At 40.5% G+C, this 19,045-nt stretch overlaps 1 protein-coding gene across 4 annotated transcripts in view; it reads right to left on the minus strand.

Moving 5' to 3' along the window:
* The window catches only part of EBF1 (EBF transcription factor 1), a 465,753-nt gene that overhangs the window by 421,840 nt on the left and 24,868 nt on the right, over nt 1-19,045 (minus strand). For all 4 annotated transcript variants that reach the window (XM_073621181.1, XM_073621179.1, XM_073621180.1 and 1 more), the window contains exons 5-6: nt 10,410-10,483; nt 1,472-1,540 (exon numbers count right to left, since the gene is read on the minus strand). In XM_073621181.1, coding sequence (XP_073477282.1) covers nt 1,472-1,540; nt 10,410-10,483 — 143 coding nt within the window. The remainder of the gene's footprint in view (nt 1-1,471; nt 1,541-10,409; nt 10,484-19,045) is intronic.

Raw genomic sequence — 19,045 nt, forward strand, 5'->3', positions numbered from 1 at the left:
TGGAGCAGAGATGTGTCGGCAGTTGGTCAGATTTTTCTTTTGACAGGCGGTGAGTATTGTGATTGACATGGATTTGCATCGCTGGATGATGTGATTGACCATAGGTACTGTACATCACAGGACATTCTTTGTATTTTTTTTTTTAATTAAAGAACTTGTCAAAAACTGTGTCATTGTTTTTATTTACAGACATCTATGAATGAAACCTAATCTATGAATCAAGGACGGGCAGATTCAATTAATATGGTATGGCTTCTATGAATGGTGGAGCTGGGCAGAAAGCGCAAGCATAGTCAGGCACTCATAATAAGTAAGTAACTGTCACCACTCCCTCAGTTCTAATAACCCCCCCCCCCCACCCCCGGCTGCACCAGAAAATTACAGCGGCGGGGGTAGGTGGGTCTGAGGATAAAGATTTCAAGGACTCCAGGAGCCAACAGCACAAGGGATACAGCAGGTTCATAGAAAGTCAAGGCTCCGTGCTGATTTTTAATTTTTTTTATATTGACTATTTTATTTATACCGCCCAGATTTTTTTGGGGGGGGGGGGGGGGTTGCTTGGTGTCCCCCTTAAATCAGTAATTTAATAAATAGGTAAAATGGGAGTGTCGCTTTAAGAAAACATATTAAGCTATCATATTTGTAGATATGAAATAAATATGCTGCAGATATATAATTATTAAAGTGGACTTGCTGATATGGTAGAGGAAAACATGTTTAAGTCGTCATGCTCACTGGGCATTTGCCCAGCTCTCTTGAACGCAAGTTTCCTGGCAGGAGAAAAGCAGCATCCAAAACACATCTAAAGCCATGTTTTTGTAAACACGTTTAGGCACGTTTATGTGCTTCAAGTGCTTGGGCGTTAATTAATTTCATTGGCCAGAATAATAATTGATTTAATATTATTTAATATTTATAATTATGAATTATTAATAATATTATTTAATATGAATAATATATTCATAATATTATTTCATATATATTAATGTGCATTTAGACATGTTTCCACAAATTTAGCCGCGCCAAGCTTTTTTTCTGCCAAAACTCTGATGCTCCCGAATGTGCTGGCAGTGGATTTTTACCTGCCTCTATGGATGGATGCATAGACTAAAATTGAGGGGCGTTTAGAGGCACAAAAAAAGTCAAACACGCCTAAAAATTGCATTTTTAACATCCAGTGTGCATGAGGACCAAAGCATAAATTAAATTGTACTTTAAGTATATTAGTGTCCCTTTAGGTAGTCTTTACAGAGTTTGAGAAGCAATTAAATTATATGTGAAATAATGGAGCAGATGCGGTCGAGGGTAGGGAAGGTGCCCTATGCTTGACTGCTTTCCTTCCCGATGCCTATGCATTGTACTGTACCAAAATGCCACTACTGCTTTCACGTGTACAGGAGAAGTCGCACACGACAGGTGTTTCATTGTAATGATATTTAGAATAAATAATAGACTTAAAAACAATTCCAACCTGTCAATAATCACTGGATCGGAGGGAGTCTCATTCCTGTTCCCGCAACTCTTCTTATCACAGCAGCGGCTGTAGAGGTGGAAAATACAGTGTTTTAGTAATACAGCCATGTTAACAAATAAGCCACATTAAGACAGCAAATTCAAATTGCTGCAGCAGTAACAGGATTGCAGCGATCTAGAACCAGTGTCAGAGAACAGGTTTGGGCCGCATGGGGGCTAATTACTTGCGCTAACCTCTTCCAGCACAGCTGCTAGCTTATTAAGCCTCCAAACGGCACAGGTAAATGAGCACATTTTCCTTGAAAAACTCAGAGCTTTTACATTTCTCTGCATTTTGGATGGGGCCTTGATGACTTAAAGGGCAAATAATAATAAATTACAAATTGGCTCCTGTGAAACAATTCTCAAAGCAGGCCTATTTGTAAATAATGTATTACAATGAATCTGTATTTTTTTCTCATACCAACTGATGTAACACATCTGATGGAGACCAGGCATCTTAAAGTTTCTGCTCCTACCCTCACAGCATTGCTTCCTTCCCTAAAGCTAAAGTGACTTAACTTGCATGTAATAAAGTGCATCAGGCAGGCTGCTGCCTGCTGTAGAAATATTCTGTGCTGTTGTGACAGGTCCTCTTCCTGTCTCTGAATTTCCCACGCTGAGGGTGGTAATAGTTCCTAGTCTTCTGTGAAGCTCCAATGAACAGGATCCTGATGGGGACCCGCCTCCTTCTTTCCTCCTCCCCTGTTTGATACTGTACACTGCATGTAACACAATCAATGAATGGGGGAGCAAATCCTGCGATTCATCCCCGTTGAGAGATCATGTTATATGCAGTGTTCACTATCAAAAAAAAATTTTCCAATGGAAAATGGAGGAGGAGGGAGGAGGTAGCGGGTGCCAGTAAGTAGCTTGTTCACTGCAGCTTCACAGAAGGCTTGGAGCTAATAACTCCCTCAGCTCTGTAAGTTCAGCAGCAAGAAGAGGACCTGTCATCATTGTACAGAAGAGTTCTACATGATCCAACTGCCTTCACAATGTGGAGCATACTTCATTACAGGTAAGGAACCTTTAAAATCCTTTGCAACCACTAACATTTTTTCTCTTTATAGTCCTGTACCACCATGTGTTATGACTTATTTTTTTCAGATTTTTTTTTGCTTGGAACAGATTGCTTTAAAATCTTTTTGAAGAAGCACACTTCCTGGCTCCCAAATGCTATGTGGCTTAAAGGGCATAGAGGAGTAGAGCTAACCATAGTTGGCTTGAATAGTAGCTGATTAGTATGGATTGAAGAATCTATTTGATTTCTCTCATTCAGCCTGTGGGCTGAACAAGCAAAATCTATACAAGTAGGGTTAGCCTAACAGCCATACCCCTTCAAACAGGTGTCTTCTGGCAGACTTGGCAAGTATGTGGGGGGGGGGGGGAGTCTAAACCGAGGGGGCTTTGTCTGCACAGAGATGTGTCACAAGTTTGTGGGTGGGAAGGAGAGCTGGTAGAATTGACAAGGAAGTGGGAGCGGGTACTGACAAATAAAAGTATCCTCCCCAAAAAATAAAAAAAACCCTGCAACTCATTTACAGGCTGAGGGAGTAAGAGAATGAGAGGTACTTCATTTTTTTTATAGTATGGAGTACAAAGACGTCAAAATAAAAGAAGTAACTTTAGTATTTTCACAACAATGTAGGTACATAACATAAAGGTGAACAATTTTCAGGTTGTCTTGTAAGCAAAGTTCAGTGCATTACAACCTCTCAGTACTCTCCAGCTGAGAAGCCTTCACTCCTAATTGGAGCATGTATATGATGTTGTCATCCACTGTATGAAAGCCCTGCCTGCCCATGTATTCAACATCACATTTTTCATTCATTACCCTGAACCTATCCTCAATTTGAACATCCCAGGTGTGAGGCGCGAGGGGTTGGAATTATTGTACAGGTGTGCCTTCTACCCTGTCACCTGATACCGATATCTGATGTTTCTGGAAAAAGAAGAGTAAGAGGAAAAAAGGGAGTGGAGGGGAGAATTTGTTAAAGCGGCTGAGGGTGGGGAAGGGATGATGATGGGATAGGGTCTAGGATTATCGGTCTTTATATGGTGTTCCAACCGGAGATTTGTCCATGTCTGTATACAACTAAAAATCTTAGCTTGACTCTCTATGTAGAGGGTTCTTCACTTTTTTTGAGTGAAGTTCAGCTTTAAGCTGCCTTTTGTAATGGATCTCTGGAGGTGGTTGGGCTTTCGAGAAGTCTTCTTGCAAAAGGGTGTCACAGAGAAGCTGGGTAAAAGCTACTGCTGGACACTAAGAAGGACTCAACGCCCATAGGTCAAGGTAACTCTGACTGCTCTAAAAGGACAGATTTATTACAGAGAGATCCACTGCAATTAAGAAAAACTGTGGCTGCTCTTACAATGTCATAAACCAGTTTTGCTGCTCTCACAAGAACAACATTTACTAAGAGACTGTTTAACTACCATTTTTCAGAATACCTGTCCTTTTTTCGTGCTTTTGGGTTATATAGATGCATTAGAGTTATCCAATACAATATTTTTCTGTCAAGCAACCCTTTAAGCATCAGATAATTAGACAGTAGGATGTCTCTGATATAAAGCAGACAATTCACCAATGCATTTTAACCCACAGCAAGCAATAAGATTTCTGCATTCGTTTCATTTAAACCACGCTAGCAGGCAAGTCACATTCTAATTGGTACAGGCCACAGTGACATCATCTGGTAATCTGATCTGTTAACAAGATGGCTGCCTTTGTCAAGGACACAGTTACATGTAACACTGAAACATTACTGGACTGCATTCTGCAAACAGAAATACTGTTCTTGACCTGAGCCACCTCCTACCAGTTGGGGCAATGGCACAAAGAGCCCTGCAGAGCCTGACAAAGCCACCTTTATGACTGTCGTCAGTGCCTGACACAATGCAGACAATTTCTACATGGCTTCCCCATATGTGGTACATGAGTTTGTGGAAAACCGTGTTATTGTACAGGGAACTCAGCGGTGCTCAGGGAATACACTTAAATCATGATCATTACTGTGTAAGTCAATAAAAGACAACCTGATATTCAGAGTCATTTGGCAAATGTTCTCTAAATGTCTGCACTGTGTTTGTAGTTATTGCTAATTTCACTCTGCAGCAAAATTAAAGTATAACCAAGGAATTAGGAAGGCACATTTTTTTACCAGAACACCCATCGGGTTTTTATTGCTCTATAGGGCCCCTGTTAGGGAGATTCACCTTTTCTATTCACCCTGTTTACCATTATCATCGAGCTTGAAAGTGAAAGGAAATTACAAATTGTGGGTTGTCATCAGAAATGGAATAGAGGGAAAATCTTCTGACTGGGACCCTACTGCTAGTTTCTTGTCTGGTTTTATGTACTTTCCACTTTTTGTGAATGATTAGAGGGCACCCTTATTTTTAAGGAACTTCCAGATTCTCATAAACCTGCAGACCCCCAGAACCACCAGGACAGGGTTGTGGTAGGGAGGCCCTTTACTCATAAAAATACAGACAAGTTGTTCTGGGAATACCCTTGACCCCCCCCCTTTCTAGCCAGCCAGACTGCATGCTTAGATAAGGGTCTGGTGTGGATTTTTGTGGGAGAAACAGGCTTGGATTAAGCTGTTAGTTCATCTCTACTCTCCAGGAAACTGGTAAGACAGACAGCACAAATTATCTTTCAAACTGTGAGGCTAGTTATAAGGGAATGCCACTTTCCCTGAAACGTCATTAAAAATCTGGAGACAAAATTTGGCGATTCAACAGGTTGTTACAAGTAACATTTGCAGGCCCTGTCCCTTTCCCGGACTGTCACTGGATGGTGAAAGCAGAAGAATTGGCTGTTCAACTCATCCCAGCCTGTGCTCTGCTGTCCAGTAGATGGTGGGGGGCTAATACCAAATAAAATGAGGGTACTTGTGCTGTATGCATTTAACAAAAATACATTTATCAATGAAAAAATAGATACAGGTCTGCATCAGTATCTGTCATGTACATCTTCCTGGAGTTCAGCTTTAATAAATAACAGTTTTTTGCTTAGGATCAATGGACAAGAAGTCAGCTGTGTATTGGTAAATGTAAGTTCCTGAAATGGTACCTCATTTATCCATGAATGTGAATAAAAACTAAGTGTTTATAAATTATGTTGAATTAAATATAGGCAACAGAAAATAAATATACAGCCATCGAACCCTTAGATGCTCTTTACCTGTTAATTCTTGACTAGCCAATTGTCTAATGCCCAGAAGCTGCTCGGCATCTGAATTCAGTGCACTAGCCACACGATTGTTTTAATGCCCCATAAATTTACTCCTTTTGTCACATAAATGCAAAGCTTTATTGCACTGTTAGTCTTGACAGAAAGCCCCTGCAGAAAGTTGTTTGGGGATTAAATCTCTAAAGCATGCTATTTCCAAACGGAGGGCTTTCACTATTTCATGTCTGGTTAAAGGGAATTTCGACCGAGGGGAAGCAAGCTGTCTCTCACACCATATGGCAAATGGCCGTGCATAGTAATTAGGTGAGCTGATGAATGGTGAGCAGGCTCTAATTTTATGCTTATAACCAAAGCTCCATTTGCACCTCTTATGCAAAATCAGCACTTCCAGTCTACTATGGTATTGTGCTAACACGCTTCATGTGTTCTAAAGGTGGAGGGGTAAATTCCCCACCCAGAACTAATTCTACCCTGCCATACCTGGGAATACTGGGGATTAAGGATTAATCATATCATCTACATGTAATATTTTATGAATCACAAAGAAATGGAAAAAAGGGCTTAAATTCTGATGTTTTTTAGGAGCTCTAACAAATAAAGTCAACCTATAATGGGTACTTAAAGAAAACAATTTAGCAATAGGTATGTTGTAAGAGTCTGAATCTCCACTCATTATTTGTTAAAACAGTACAGACTTATCCCTCATGAATGCTACATTTGCTGTTATTCACTTGTATTCTCTCTTTGCCATTCCAGCTTTAGACTTAAGGCCCCCATGGAAGCTGACCTGTTTCCTACCTGAGCATGGAGCTGAAAACCTGCTGCTGGAGGAAAGTAAACTGTCAATAATTAAAGGCTTTTGTTTTCTTCCATGTATCCTGGCAGTACCTTTGTTTTACGAATAAAGTATTTTTTGAACATGCAGCCAGCGCACTAGCTAGCACTTACGCCCAACAGCACTAGGGTTGCCGGTTCGAGTCCCAACCATAACACTACCTGCCTGGAGTTTGCATGTTCTCCCTCTGCCTGCATGGATTTCCTCCGGGTACTCCAGTTTCCTCCCACAATCCAAAGACATGCTGGTAGGTTAATTGGATCCTGTCTAAATTGGCCCTAATATGCATATGTATGAATGTGAGTTAGAGACCTTAGATTGTAAGCTCCTTGAGGGCAGGGACTGATGTGAATGTATCATACATATGTAAAGCACTGTGTAAATTAATGGTGCTATATAAGTACCTGTAATAATAATTATAGGTTCTGAGTTCAGGCAGAAGATTGGACAGCATTACAACTCAACACTGAACCCAATAATGACTTTGAGAATACAAGTAAATAATCAAAAATCAAGTAATTGGGAGCTATTATAACAAACAAGTCTTGCTGACATGGATACATAAAGGGAAATGAAAGGGCCGAAATACATTTGATTGAGAAAATGCCACTTTAAATTCCCACAAGCAGTTATTCATGTGACCAAGTCACGTAATCTCAGCCAACTGGAAGATACAATTTTTTTGCAGTAAAACTGGAGAGAGCAAAATCTGGTGCAGTTTGGCATAGAAACCAGTCAGCTTCCAGTTTTTTTTTTCTTTGTCAAAGCTAAATTGAAAAAGCTGAAGTTAGAAACTGATTGGCTACCGTGCATGGCTGCACCAGATTTTGCACTCTCCAGTTTTAGTAAATCAACCCCACGGTGTTCAGCCAGATTTGCTCAATGACCAACTTTGAACTCCAGTCCTCCAAGAAGATTTAACAGAAACCATTTTGTTCAGGAAAGGTAAGTAGTTCCGCTATTACTCCTTAGACTTCTATCCTATCAAGATGGGTAACATACAGTATCTTTAAGTTATCCTAAGATCTACTTGGACGGACCTGAAAATGCTTTCCTTAGAAAATTAATGTCTTAAAGCTACAGCATCGATACGACAGCCAGGCAACTAGCATTCTGAGAAGTCGGCAATGGCAGCTTAATTAACTATATTAAGGTAAATAATTGCTTTTCTGACTCTACTGCAGTATTTCCCCAGATAGCACTACCAGTTTACTGATTGACTTGCCTTCTGTTTACCCCTTCACACTCAAAAAGCAGTATGTTCCTCAGCATCATGCCCTGTGTTGAGGATATCTTAACAAATGCCGTTGCCTTGACAGCTAGTGGCTGTCACTTTGTGCAGCTGCCGCCTATCAAATCTGGCTGTCACTAACAGCTTTGGCCCCCGCTAACAATCAAGAGTGATTTCTGATCTTGTGATCACCATATCAACTATGACATAGTGATCACATGCAAGCTTAATGTGAGAGAGAGAGAGAAACAGTGTGCCAAATAAAATCCTTTTGTGTCCTTAAAAACAAATGTATAAAAGAAACAAGGTGGGGGGGAGCTCCTCTCTAAGTCTAGTATTAAAACAGTATCATTTATTGCACAAGATTAAAAACACTTACAAGATATATAGGCCAGTAGAAGGAGCTGTGAGCTCCGAGCGTGTAGCCTTTTATTCCATAGAAACAGTCCTAACCCCTTTCTCCCACCCCCCTGCTGGTGACATCATTTCCTCTTCCGATTCAAGCTGGACAGCATGGAGCTGATTACTTCCTGGTTTTCCTGAATGTACAGCTATTCAGCACAACATCACACCAGAACCTTTCCCAGCTACCTGGATTGTGCAAGGAGCCTATGGGACGCAGTAGAACTGCCAGGACTACATACTTATGATGAGCATGACTCCCACTTATATCTTGTAAGTGTTTTAAATCTTGTGCAACAAATGGTGTAGTATTAAAACCCCTGTTTTAATACCACACTTAGAGAGGTGCCCCCCCCCCCCCGTTTATTTTATATATTTTGCAGAGTTGCTGGACACACTCTGAGGATGACTGCCTCTTTCTAAATCACCCCCTTACCTTGGTTCAACTTTGTTTTTACCTAAGGACTGACTAATCAAATGTACATTATTACAAACTAAGGGCATTGCCTCCTGGAGTGCCAGATACCCAATTTACCTTCACTTAAAAACAAATGTGAAAATGATTTAGATAAGCCAATTAGCTGTAAAATTCACCAATGCATACGGATGCTGATAAATTTGACCTGAGCATCCAGGCTTTAATGACCTTTGAAATCATTTGGACCACCATACCACAGTTAGTGCCATTGCCACAGAGCCTATCCTGGGCCACCACTGTAACAAGGATATGTCCTTGAAGAAGTGGGCCGCATGTCATTGGAGGTAGACAACCTTGGTTATAGGTAAATATCCCAGCAAACTTTTTTCTACAAATATTAAGGATGACCCAAATATGAAGCTTTATTTAGGTCCTCTTTAAATAATCCTACTACAAAATTTTAAATTCAAAAGAAAAAAAAAAGAAAAAAGACAAGCAGTAAATAATCTGATATTACATAATGTTAGATTTACCTCTGATGTATTTTCTTTCTGTAATTCTTCTTTAAACAACAAACAGTATTCCATCTGCCTGTATCTGATATATGCTGTGGATTGACCTTTCTATCCTGGGGCTGAAGGAGTTAAACAAATAATTGTGCCCGCGCCCCAGCGGCAGCTTTGTTTAATGCCCAGCCGCCAAGTAAATAAACAGCATCTCTTACCAGTCCGTAGGCAGCGCGGAAAATGGTAATCTCCAGCGTTAGCTGCCTGACATTTTAAATATGGCTTTTCTGTCTAAAGTATACTGTACAAATAACATAATTTGCCTTCAACGGCTTCATAATTCCCCTGCTGAGAGCTGCGGATTTTTATTTATTTCATTTTTTTTTTTTTTTACGCTGCATTGTATTTAAAAAGGGAAAAATCCATACCATCAGTATAGTAACCTGATAGGAAGATAAACAGGGTAAACCACCCCAGTGAGAGAATATAAATGTATCAGTGTGGGTGTAGGAGTGTGTGTAGGAGGGAGCGCTGAGTGCCTATCAATCACAGCCATTCCTGTCTGTCCATACCGCAGCTGTGTATGTGCCAGCAAGGCTGATGTATAGCATCTTTATCATTAAATTATGTATGAGTGACCTAACCCATAGCCACCAGATTTTGTACTAATTAAGTCACCTCAATTACATTACAATCTGATTGTACAATTTCTATACAATCTCCTTTAAGCTAATCATACACATTTCAGTCTAAATCAGTCTCTCTCAATCTTTTTACCTAGGAGGAACCCTTTACCTTCTGTAGCTTTTATCATTGCCCAGTGTGGCTGATTATGGTGGACTTGAAAATTATTATTTCTATTGGCAGCATATTATGTATTTGTTTTAGTTTTTTATTTTAGTTTTTTGTTTACAACCTTTTTTTTTTTTGAAAAAGGAGTAAAATGATCATGTTAATTTGGGGACACTTTTTTGGCACAAGAACAGGTCCAGTGTGTGTAAAGGGTGATTGAGTAATCCTTGAGTGATTGAGTGGCTCTAATGCATGTAGGATAATTGCCAAAATTTTACAAAAATATCCTTATATATGCCAAAAATTAAAGGGAATAAAAGCTCTATTTTTCACATACCCCTAATTTTGGGGCAAGAATTGATTGTTTGAGGTGGGATAAGGCAATGAAGAGATTTTGCAAAAAAAAAGGACATTTGCTTTATCCCATAATATGAGGTCAAACATGAGATTGAGTCTACTACTTTCGAGTGCTCCACAAGCAAGATTTTGTAACTGTTTATTCCAAACTATACCTGCACATGATCTCGTGTGTAAGTAGGACCCGACACATTTCTGGATTCTTATCCTGCCCTTCATAGATAATAGCCTGCAAACAGAAAAAGAGGAAAGTTAGTGAAGTCATAAAAAAAAAAAACCTTTATAATACTATTCAACTGTAGGCATCAGGGTGCTCCAAAAAGCGACCAGCACTTCAGTTTGTGCTTACTTACTGGATTTTATTGAATATGCCTACAATTTTTAATTTTTTTTTAAAATTGCTAATATTTAATAAGACAGCACTGATTTAAAAATAAGAAGAATATTTTCTGATAAAAATGATGTACTGTTTTCATGCTAAAGGTATTCAGAAACACAAAGAACAAACTCTAATACTGCGTACACACGGTCGGACTTTTCGGCTACAAAAGACTTTCGACGGACTTTTGGCGGACTTGCGGCAGACTTTATAACGAACGGACTTGCCTACATACGATCACACAAAAGTCAGACGGATTCGTACGTGATGGCGTACACCGGACTAAAATAAGGAAGTTGATAGCCATCGGACCAGCATACAGACGAGCGGATTTCTGGGTCCGGCGTAGTTACGACGTAAAGATTTGAAGCATGTTTCAAATCTAAAGTCCATCAGATTTTCGGCTGGAAAAGTCCGCTGAAAGTCCGGGGAAGCCCACACACGATCGAAGTGTCACCTGGCTTTAGTCCGTCGGCATCCGTTGGACTATTGTAGATGAAAAGTCCTACCGTGTGTACGCGGCATAAGTGTAGTACCTAAGAGGTAGAATAGTACTTAAGGAGGACCAGTCAAAAAGCATCTTACAAGCTTAATTACTTTTTACCTTTAAAGCTGAATTACCTTTTACCTTTAAAGCTGAATTACCTTTAAAGCTTAAAAACCTTTTACCACAAACTGCTCATTCTACCTAGGGGATGATAAATAAAGTGATATACTTACCTTATACCTCACTCCCCTGGTAGCCAGCTTTCACCTTTACTGTGTTATTTTTAAATGTTACATTACAAAACATTGTCACCAGAATCACCTGCTATTTAATCGTACTTATATGTAATTATCCCGTTCATAGGAAATCAATATCAATCATTCACTGTGTACACGACTGAAGCATAGTAAACTGTGTTTACTATGTTTCTGTTTGTGAATGAACAGGAAGCAGCACAGAGCACTTCCAATTCATTCATTGTCCAGTGCAGCTGGGGCTGCAGAGAAGGGTATTGGGGACTCTCTGTCCTCAGTCCCTTCCTTTTTCTCAAAAGTGAGACATCAGGGGTCTGTTTAGACCCCTGATATTTCACCACAGCCCCCCGAGGGGGCTCCTAAAAAAATGTAAATGTAAAAATAATATTAAGAATAATACAAATAATAAAATTGTAAATAATAATAATAATAAAAAAACTACTGCTACTGTCCCCTGCCCTACTGACACTGTCCTCTGCCCTACTGACACCATCCATTGCTCTACTGACACTGTCCTATGCCCTATTGATGAAGTCCACTGCCCTACTGACACTGTCCATAAATCTACTGACTGACACCATCCACTGCCCTACTGACACCAACTTTTGCTCTACTGACACGTCCACTGCTCTACTGATATGTCCAATGACCTTCTGACACCGTTCACTGCCTTACTGACACCATCCATGTGTTAATATATTTTAAAATACAAATTAAAATACATTAATACATTTTAAAATTTTATATATATATATATATATATATATATATATATATATATATATATATATATATACACACCACACACACACACACACACACACACACACACACACACACACACGTGTGTGTTTGAGCTTTGGGTTGCACACCCTAATGCAATAGGCTATTTTTACAGTTGCTATACCAATAACTAACCAGGGAACTAGCATTTTCAAAAGAGAAGCTCGGCAATGCTAGCCTTCATATTTCTCTCACTCTCATGTAACACTCCTTTGTGGCTAAACAAATGCTATAGTCAAATACAGGAAATGCTTGATTCTCCGACTTCAAACTTCAGAGCTAAATTTCAGCAAGGCTTTTCAAGGAAAATCATCTATTTTACATGCCACACAATAACACAAACATTCTTAGGCCCGGTTATTGCTACAATCAAAAGCGGCTTTAATGCCTGGAACCAAAATAGATCGCAGCCTAGTGTACCCTCCTGAATTGTTAAGTGACTTGCAGAGAAAAATGAACAATTGTCCCCATATATCAAAGCCAGTAACAATCATAGAAATGTCAAAAGAAAACGGACCTAATTGTGGTCATCTTAAACAGGATAGGGCCTGACAGGTCGTAGCACTGGGTCTTTAAATGTCGGGTCCTTATAAACAACCAGCATTGTTCAGTGAGGGCCAGCATCGGGGCTCTCTTATATAAATATGGAATGGAAAAGCTCCGCAAAGAATTTACATTTATTTTACCATACAACCAGGACCTAAACACTACTCAGGTGTATGTAACATTTCCGGTTGACTGCTATAACAATGTACTACTGTAATGTTTCCCATTTAACAGGCTACTAATGCTGAACTCCAGCTTTACTTTATGGGGACTTTTACACTGGTTTTCTTCAAAACTGTCAGTTAAACGCCTATGCATTAATGGAGAGTTTTTGCTGCGCTTTTGCAGCATTTGCGGAGTGGTTTTTAAAGGACATGTGACTCAAAAATAGCACCAAAAACGCTCAGCGGGGGCGGATTTTGATGCAGTTCCCATTCATTTCAATGGGGAGGAGCATTTTGGGGTGTTTTTTTTAACTCCCTAAACACGCTCCAAAAATGCTGCAAGCAGGATTTTTTACACCACAACGGAAGCACACCACTCTAGTGTGAACACATTCATAGGTTTTAAAAGGGGGGGGGCAAGGAATGCAACATATAAGGCATTTAAACTTCATAAGGACCGGTTCACACTGCTACGATGTCAGACATCACATGTGATTTGCACTACACTGCTGTGCAAATTACATGCCATGTCTGTGTAATGCGAATTCAGCCATACAGATTGTATGGCTGAATTCACATCGCATTCGCACCAAAATCATGCAGGACCCTTTGCAATCCGATTCCTGTCCAAATCGACAGTTCGCATTGCGATATGCAATCTGGGGTTGTCATTAACTTTCTATTTACCCCTGCAGCGGTTCGCATAGGGCAGTGAGAACTGCCGGTGGGTGACATGTGATGCGGGAACCCGTACTGGATTCGCACGGGTTCTTGTATCGCAGCAGTGTGAACCGGCCCTAAATCCTGATCCCTTTTACATTTTAGGAGTCCTTTAATCCAGTTCCATCTGCTTCCAAAATCTTGATGACGAGGGTCTTCTGTAACCCCGAAACACATAGTCTGCAATATCATGTGTCACCCCGATTAAGGCATATTAAAAAAACTTGAAGTGCAGATGTCTTCAGCATTCATACAGGCATAATTAATGATTGTCATATTGCTTGTAATATGATTATCTCCTAAGACTGTCAGCTCCATCTAGTGGCCACATTGCAGTATGTTTTTATGGAGGTATTTCAGATAAGTACTACCGCATTTTGGCCACTAGATGGAGATGCCCCTTTTTGTTTTGCAATTGGTGTGACATTCACTATTTATTCTTTTAAGGTGCACAGTTCAAGAGCGGGTGACAAGCAGAGAATGTACTTCATAATGCCCTGAATGTGGCCATGGTTTGTCATATCCAAGTGGTATCAGACAGTGAGAATTCCCTGCCTGACCAGCCCTTAGACATGAAGAAGGCTCCTCTCATTTCCTGTCGGGACTAAAAGTGAAGGGAGAGTTTGGGTTTGTTACAATGTGGATTCTTTATATAGATCTATCTTTCTATCTATTTATGGATAATTTGTGGACGACTAATCATCACACCTGTAAGAACTTGCTGAACATCCAAATCAGTGGGGCACTAATATAGAGTTGCCCCCAGCCAACCCCCTTTGCAGCAATAACAACCTCCACATATCCAACAAGGCTTTCCACAAGATTAGAAAAGTGATATCACTATCACATGAAATCAAAGTAGCTGTAGCCCATCTATTGTCAGGACTGCCATTCTTTTGCCTACATATTGTCCTGTTTGTTCAAAGAGCATATTACTATAATCTACTCCCCTGCATGCCTGTTACTATCAAACCATGGCTAATATCATTTTGTGTCACCAAGGTGCACAAAAGCTGGCTATGTACTACTGAAATTTCTTTAGAAATGTTTCGCTATAAGAATGTTTTCAATTTTCTGAACTTTAGTGGGGTCAAAACAACGTTTGTTTTCCACCACAATGATGAGAAAATTTGAAGGAGCAGGATGAAAAACTTCTTCTCGAAGGAACAAATTTCTAACAGTGTATGTGGTTTTCGCTTGGGAAAGTCCAATTGTTTCGAAATTGAATGTTAAAAGCAAATTCAATTTTAAAGTACATTTGATCGATGTTCATCAAGTCATTAAATGTGCTGAGAATTTACATGTATGGCCATTCTAGTGAATGGGCAGCTTATATCTGTTGTTCTTAGCCCTCCAATTCACCGCAGTGTACTATTAGCCCACCACCTGGGCCTTGGCCACAGTCTTAGGCTCAATGACTCCTAAATGTTCCTGGGAATGATAATATTTGTGAGAGGACACAAGAGGGAACATTACTACTCCAGCTCTGGGTGTGAACAGCACCACTCAGCTCGCTAATTGCTTCAGTGAATATAAATATTGTTGTGGTAACAGTACAGGGGAGTTGGGGTCTAGTTGTGACCCTTTTCCTTTACCCCACTGACTGGAAGTTTCCTAATAGTGCAAAAAAAGAGTTATTCATGTTCACAGCTTTATCACACTTTATGAGATATTTAAACATATGAAGTAGGGTTGCCACCTGTCCGGGATTCACCTGGACAGTTCGGGTTTGGAATCAGGCGGTCTGAAACCCGGACACATTATTCAGACCGGACTATGGCTTCCCAGCAGGGTTGCTGGCTGCAGTTGTGTAAGCCGAGAGTGTCTGCCCAAAGCTACCACTACACTAACAATCCCCCCCCCCACACACACACACTGGAGAGGAGATAGGGCTCGATCTGCTCCTCTTTCACCCGCCCCTACCCCTCTTTCTGCCCACACTCCAATCTCTGGCGCTGTGGCTCAGAAAATGAAAGTGGGGGTGGGAAATTTGAAGTCCAGCAGCCTCAGATACATCCGATGAGAGGTGCTGCCTGCCAAGGGGTGAATGAGCTCACCATCAATCCCTGTCTGTGACTGAAGTCTCCCCCCTTCTCTCTCCTGCCTCTGAGTGAGTACACTAAGGTAAATCAGGGTTCTCAGAGCACCCCTTACATCAGAGTTTCCCTTTACACCAGAGGCCACAGTGTTCCCCCTTACACAGAGTCCTCTCCGTACATCAGAGTTCTCAGTGTTCCCCCTGAAATCAGGGTTCCCAGATCCTTTATGTCAGAGTCCCCAGATTTCTCCCTAACATTAGAGTCTGTAGAGTCCCCCCTTACAGTGTAAGGAAACTCAGCGAGTTCAGATGTAAAAGGGGAACTCTGTGGACTCTGATGTAAAGGGGGACTCTTGTGATTAATTTCATAGGATTAGAAATGTTATTTAATTGCAAAACTGATGTATAGTTTATACTATAAAAAAAAAAAAAACTGTGTACTGCTAAAGTGTTCGGGTTTGACTTGAAGAAAAGGTGGCGACCCCTAATATGAAGTCTCATAATAAAGAGATATTGACACTGGGGCCTAGAGGAGTTCACTGAGGCCCTTTGTGAAAACCCAATTCTAGTTATAGCCAACCAGCACTTCAGCTGTGCAGCAGCTCCCACAATGCTTTGAAGATGTTGTATTGTACATCATTACCACAGTCCAGTCACAGCTGAGGAGGCCTATGAAGCCTATGCTGAAGTTTTGCGCAACTCTCGTATATGAAAATGAATGATTTTTTTTTTTTTTATTTCAGCAAGTCTACAACAAAGAAAAATCACTAACTCAAGAGGCATTGTCAGCTGAGCCATCATGGCAGGTTATCTGACAGTAAAACATTCCCAGTATGCTTAGTGATAGTGTTGCATTTGAATGCTTTGCAGGAGGAATGTGGTAGTAATTGGTAGCTCTCTTCCATACGAGTGCCATTTGATCACTATGTTAAGCTTTACTTGCTCCGCCAGCATCTTATTAAACGTTTGTCGCTGGAGAACAATGCACCTGCCGCAGACGAGGAGTGAAAGCGGTGACATTTCTGTCATGGCTTCTCATCTCAGCTCGGCACCTCCTGATCGGAGAGCCAAGTCACACTACCTACAAGACATATGCAATTTTCCTTTCAATTCCGACATCAGAGTACGGTAAAAACATGAACCTGTACACGTCTGGGTCCCCGATCCACTCCAGTCTGCCACATGCATCTGTCTCTCTCTCTTTTTTTTTTTTAATCCCTGATGTTTGCTACACATTGAAATATTGTGGAATTACTGTGTCAGACAGGAGACTACAAGGAGGCTTCTAATCGGGTTCATTGTGAAAGTTAATGGCACAGACAGGCCTCAGTACACCTAAGTGAGTGGGGTGTTAAGGGATTAGGTCAGGTGTCGTACACAAGCAACAACGTCAACCAAAAAAAAATCCTCTCTGGGAAGGAAGATGCTACAGATGCAGTTTTTAGTAGCTGAATCTCAATGCTGAAATCGCTAATAATTGCCAAGTGTAGCGATCAATTACTTTAGTGTTAACTATACTACTACTGATGTAGCTCACACCAAACAATACCATTTGTTCATAATTTTTCACTACTCTTAGGTCCTCATTTATAAAGCAGTGGTATAGCCTTACCACTGCTCAAAGAGACCCTGTCACCAGACCATTCATTTTAATAAAAATCTTCCCATGAGAATAGGTATGTCCGATTAACTAAAAATGGTATTTGTCTGTAAAATTCTCCCTGGTGTAGATATCCAAAAGCCCTGAGACTGCTGATGGACACTGCCATATTCAAGGTGATGTCAACAGTCCCAAGAGACTCAGAGCTGTCACTCCCCTTCTCTCCTCCCTCAACTGAAGGGCAGAGGAGCTTGGCCAGCACAGACAGTAATTAGACATTCCAAGAGGAGGAGAAGGCTATTACATACATGGAGGGAGTAGTCCAATTTTCGAGCAAGTTCAATGATCCATTGCAAGTGAATAAAAATTGTCTATATAAAGAAAAAACACTGAGTACGTATGTAAAATACATGACTTTCTATGCTTTTTAAGTCGGTGAAAGGGTCTGTTTAAAGGAAAAAAGCAACCCACATTTATAAAGCACAGCGGTGTACTTTACGAATATGTTTCCACTCCACTTGTTTTGGTTCAGAATAAAGAATGATTGAAAAAAACTGTCCTAGTAAAGCCAGCTTCTCATTCAATGCTGGAGTTCTCTCTACAGTGTTAAAGGGAGATACACTACAGAAAGGTTGAATTGATATCAGTTTATTTGTTTCTGCTCCTTGCATCCCTTCATTTCTTGTCCTGGACACACAATGGACTCCCCTCTTGGTTGTGACCAGGACAGGTATCCACTGGATGATCTTTCCCACAGCACAGTTTTGGATTTCTCATTACTCACCTCTCTAGCTGCTTTTAACGTGAAGTCATTCATTCAAGAGAGAGGGAAGGATGGTGAGGGTGGATAAGGGAAATGTCTTTCCATTCAGCTTAAGTGGCTTCTATGCAATGTGAAATATGACTGGCTATGATGAGGCAGTGCACTTTGCAACATCAAGGTTCTAGTGGTGTGGAAATTTGTAAAATAAACAATGGGGTAATATGAAAAGTACTAAAAATGTAGCAGTGGGGAGGAGGGGGTATTTACTGTTGAAGTCAATTTTTTTTGTTATGCAGCTTCCTTGACTGAATTTTGGTCTTTCAAGGGTCCCTCTGTCATTCTGCAGCACCTGGTAAGCTTTGCTCTCAAAAAGACAGAGCCAGTCAGAGCTATGACATAAACTATCCTGTAGCTCCTGAGAGCCTCTAAACTCTTTAATCTGTTTCGCTTTCCATCAAGCAGCATTTTGTGCGCATGATACAATCAGCTCCTCTGCATCTGACTGTTCTCACAGAATATTACCCTGTGATAACTACATCTCTACATTACCAGCCATAAAACAGCTGAATCTCTTATAAGACATTCTGCAAACCATTATGACTCTATCTGTCAGGATAAACTTCAGATATCTGTGATCTTCAAAGAGCTTGATGCTACATCTCTAGAACTGATATCTCCTTTGTTGCCTTCCCAGAGACATCTTCCTCTCTCAATGCCTTTCTATACCAGGGGTACTCTGACCCTCTGGGTGGTATGGAGGCAACTTCAGATACAATCTCTAGTAGGGTTCATGTGCGGCCAAGAGATTGGGTACAATCTATCACTGGTATGGAGCATGCTCCCATGTTGGCGCACATGTATTAGCATGCATTCCAAATGTGCGAAGTACTTAAAGTGGTGTCCGGCAGAAATTATACTTTTAAATAAAAATACCCCTATAATACACAAGCTTAATGTATTCTAGTAAAGTCTGTAAACTAAGGTCTGTTTTGTTAGTTTATAGCAGTAGTTTGTTATTTTATAAACTTACAGCAGGCCGTGGCCATCTTAAGTGTGG

Source organism: Aquarana catesbeiana, linkage group LG03 (genome assembly GCF_042186555.1).
Source record: "Aquarana catesbeiana isolate 2022-GZ linkage group LG03, ASM4218655v1, whole genome shotgun sequence".
Taxonomy (NCBI): domain Eukaryota; kingdom Metazoa; phylum Chordata; class Amphibia; order Anura; family Ranidae; genus Aquarana; species Aquarana catesbeiana.